At 47.4% G+C, this 3,282-nt stretch overlaps 1 protein-coding gene across 1 annotated transcript; it reads left to right on the plus strand.

Moving 5' to 3' along the window:
- Window positions 1-776: 776 nt before the first annotated feature.
- Window positions 777-2,426, plus strand: LOC100838231. Its single transcript, XM_003577989.4, has 2 exons — window positions 777-1,434; window positions 1,878-2,426. Exons 1-2 carry the CDS (start codon window positions 1,070-1,072, stop codon window positions 2,050-2,052), a joined length of 540 nt encoding a protein of 179 aa, XP_003578037.1. The 5' UTR covers window positions 777-1,069; the 3' UTR covers window positions 2,053-2,426.
- Window positions 2,427-3,282: the final 856 nt, after the last annotated feature.

The raw sequence follows: 3,282 nt of genomic DNA on the forward strand, positions 1-3,282 counted from the left end.
AGGGCATAGAAGGCAGGGGTTGAGGCTGCTTCTTTCTGCTTGCCTGCCTAAGAGACAACGTTTGCCTATCACCCTTTTGTACTTGCCTAGCGTGGATTTTGAAGGCTGGCACGGCCGCGCGGAGGAACCCAGGCGCGGGATCGAGAGCTAAGGCACGCGTGCGATCGGGAGAGAATAAACTTTCCTTTTTTAGAAAGAAGGGAATATGGCTTGCTATTTTTGGGTGTGCACCCCAGGGATCCTAAATTCCTAATAGTGCATGAGCACTCACTAGCCACGTCCTAAAAATAAATATCACTCCGATCTCAAATTCTTGTCTTGATTTTTTACAAATTTAAACTGAAACCACGATAACAATTTAGAATCGGAGGGAAAAAATAAAGTCAAATTGGTAGAGAACCCAGCCACAGCTTTCATGCACCGAGCAGCTGAATCACACATCTTTTATCATTTATTATATATTTATAAAAATCCTTTCGATCACTCAAGTAAATGACAATGCTACTACGGAGTAGTAGCAAAACCCACCAATAAAAACTGGGCAACAAGCAAATCGGATGGTGATAACTGATAAGCTGAGCAAACGACGTGTGACGACAGGCCCCCGACCGAGCGCCAAGAAGAGAACAAAAGGGCAGCAGTCAGGCGCGAACAAAAGCGGCCCAGCAGCAGCCAGGCGAATAACCATCAGTGCGCGCGCTGACGTGGATCCGATCGATCATGGGGCCCCATCCGACGGCCCAGATCGTTCCTCCCTTTCTTTATCTCCCCCCTGCGGTGCCTCCCTTCCACAACCTCTCGCAGATTCCCCCTCCTCTTCTGCTCTCCACACACTGAGCTAGCTGCACTTCCATGGCCGCTTCCTCATCGTCTCTCCTTCCCAGCTCCCCTTCTTCCCTCCTCTCACGGTCTTTGCGGGTATCTGTGCTAGCTAGCTAGCTAGCTAGCTAGAGTTGTGGGTTTTATGTAAGAGTAGAGGTGTAATCTTTAACTGTTAGTGAAGATCTGGGGATCGAGTAATTAACGTAAGTAAGTGGGGGAGGGAGAACTACTGACTGATCCAAGGGGAATGGCCTGCAAGAACTCGATGCGGCGGACGACGAGCCTGACGGAGTTCGCGCCGCCGTCCGTGCTGGCGGTGGTCCTGGAGGATGAGGACGACGAGGTCATCAAGCCGGTGGATGGCGATGTTGAAGAAGGGCGCCAGGATTGGCTGGCCGCGTACGGCGGCGGCGGTGGCGGCCATGGCACGGCGGGTACTGCAGCTCCCGGGCGTGACTGGCTAGCGACGTACCGCACGCGCGCGGCGCCGGCGCGGGCGGGGCTCCGGCGGAACTCGGCCGACTACTCCGCCGTCGAGACCGCCGCGTTCCTCCGCCACTGCGGCCTCTGCCGCCGCCTCCTCGGCCCCGGCCGCGACACCTTCATGTACAAGTAAGTACTCCATCCATGGCCAAGAAGAAGTGCACGGCCACCACTGCCGATGCCGAGTGCCGAGTAGTACTAACTAGTGATGCCACCCATGTTGTTGCGGAAATTTTTAGTAACATATGTAAGTGAAAATTGAGTAAAACGTTAGAGTATTCAAAATTAAAAACATATAATGAAATTGTAGATTTTTCACTTAACGGGGATAGCTCGATGGAAACTACCAGCATGTGCAAAAAAATATACGAGTTTTTCACTAAATAGGTGTGAACAAATTGAAGATGTGGTATGTTTGCATGTCCAGAAAAATCATGTAGTGGGTTTCTCTTATCTAGATAGGTGTGAACAAATTGATGACGTGGTATGTTTGCAAGTTCAGAAAAAAGATTGACACGGATTATTATGGGACGAAGGTAGAAGACATGTTGATTGTGTTAATTAATTTTCAGGGGCGAGGCAGCGTTCTGCAGCCTGGAGTGCCGGCAGCAGCACATAACGCACGAGGAGTGGCGGGACAAGTGCACGGTGAAACCGCCTATTAACCAGGCGGCAGCGGCGCCCACGCCCGGCCGCGGCCGCTCCGGTAGTAAGACCGGCACCGGCGGCACGGTGGCTGCAGCATGACGCCACGACGGAGAGCGGCATGCAAGCTACCTGTCCTCGTCTTCCTACCTACCTAGCTAGAGGCTGGAGCTACCTATGTTAATTTGCTCCATCAGCAAGCAGAGCTCTCTCACTACCCAGCGCTACGCCCGCTTTGGTCGCTATGCTGCGCAGCATGTACTACTCATACGTACGGCTCGATCTAGCTATGTCGTGGCCATTGATCGATCGATCGATCACCACTCGCTTCACAACTAATAGCTTTATCTGTACTTGGAGCTCGAATCAGTTTCTGTGATTATTCGTTCCTAGTACTCGATCGGTTATACTCGATCCTTCTGATTAGCATAGTACTCCTATTGATTAATCTATTGCATCTCGCCTCACCGTCTTCATATCAAAGCTTGTCCTCTGTAAATTAAGTCCTGGCCGCCCTCCCTGGGTGCTGTCACTGCTAGCTAGCTGTGCTATCACAACTCACAAGTTAAAAGCCATTGAACCAATCTTATGGTAATTAATCAATCTCGTGAGCAGCACTAGTATAGTACTACTACACACAATGCTTGTAATTAATTAAAGCTTGATGGCTCGATCCGTCCCTGTATGCTCGCTCACGTACATGATACCGCCGCGGGCATTACTAGCAGTAATTAAGCACTTGCTACTAATTGGAGGTTACAAGCATTTGGATCGGACAATACTCATTCTTAGTTTCTTACTTTACTGCATATCTTACCTATACTACTACAAATTGCATTTTCTGTTGCTAAAACACACACTTTCAGTTTTGAGTACAATTTTAGCTAGGCTAAATCAAATGCAATTTTAGATAAATGGGATTTAAGAAAGTTTTGCCCACCCAAACAAGCAAGACTCGTAACATGATAACAGAAAATGCAAGAACTCTAATACTCCCTTCATTCCTTTTCATAAAATGTTCTAACTTTGTCTTAAGTCAAAAATATTTTTATCAAAACTATTAGAAATATACCAATATTCTCTATTCACAATATGTGAAGATATAGTCCCTCTGTTCCTTAAATTAGGGCGTATATTGTTTCATTTGACTGAGTCTTTGACCGAGAATTAATCTATTAATATATATTTTTTGTGAAGCAAAATTGGTATCATTGCATTCGTATTCAAAAGTACTTGTTTATGCTATGATTTCGTATCACATAAATCGCACGTTGATGGAGTAAGCATTGGTCAAAGACTCGGTCAAAGGAAACAATATACGCCCTAACTTAA

This window comes from Brachypodium distachyon, chromosome 4 (assembly GCF_000005505.3).
Source record: "Brachypodium distachyon strain Bd21 chromosome 4, Brachypodium_distachyon_v3.0, whole genome shotgun sequence".
NCBI classification, from domain to species: domain Eukaryota; kingdom Viridiplantae; phylum Streptophyta; class Magnoliopsida; order Poales; family Poaceae; genus Brachypodium; species Brachypodium distachyon.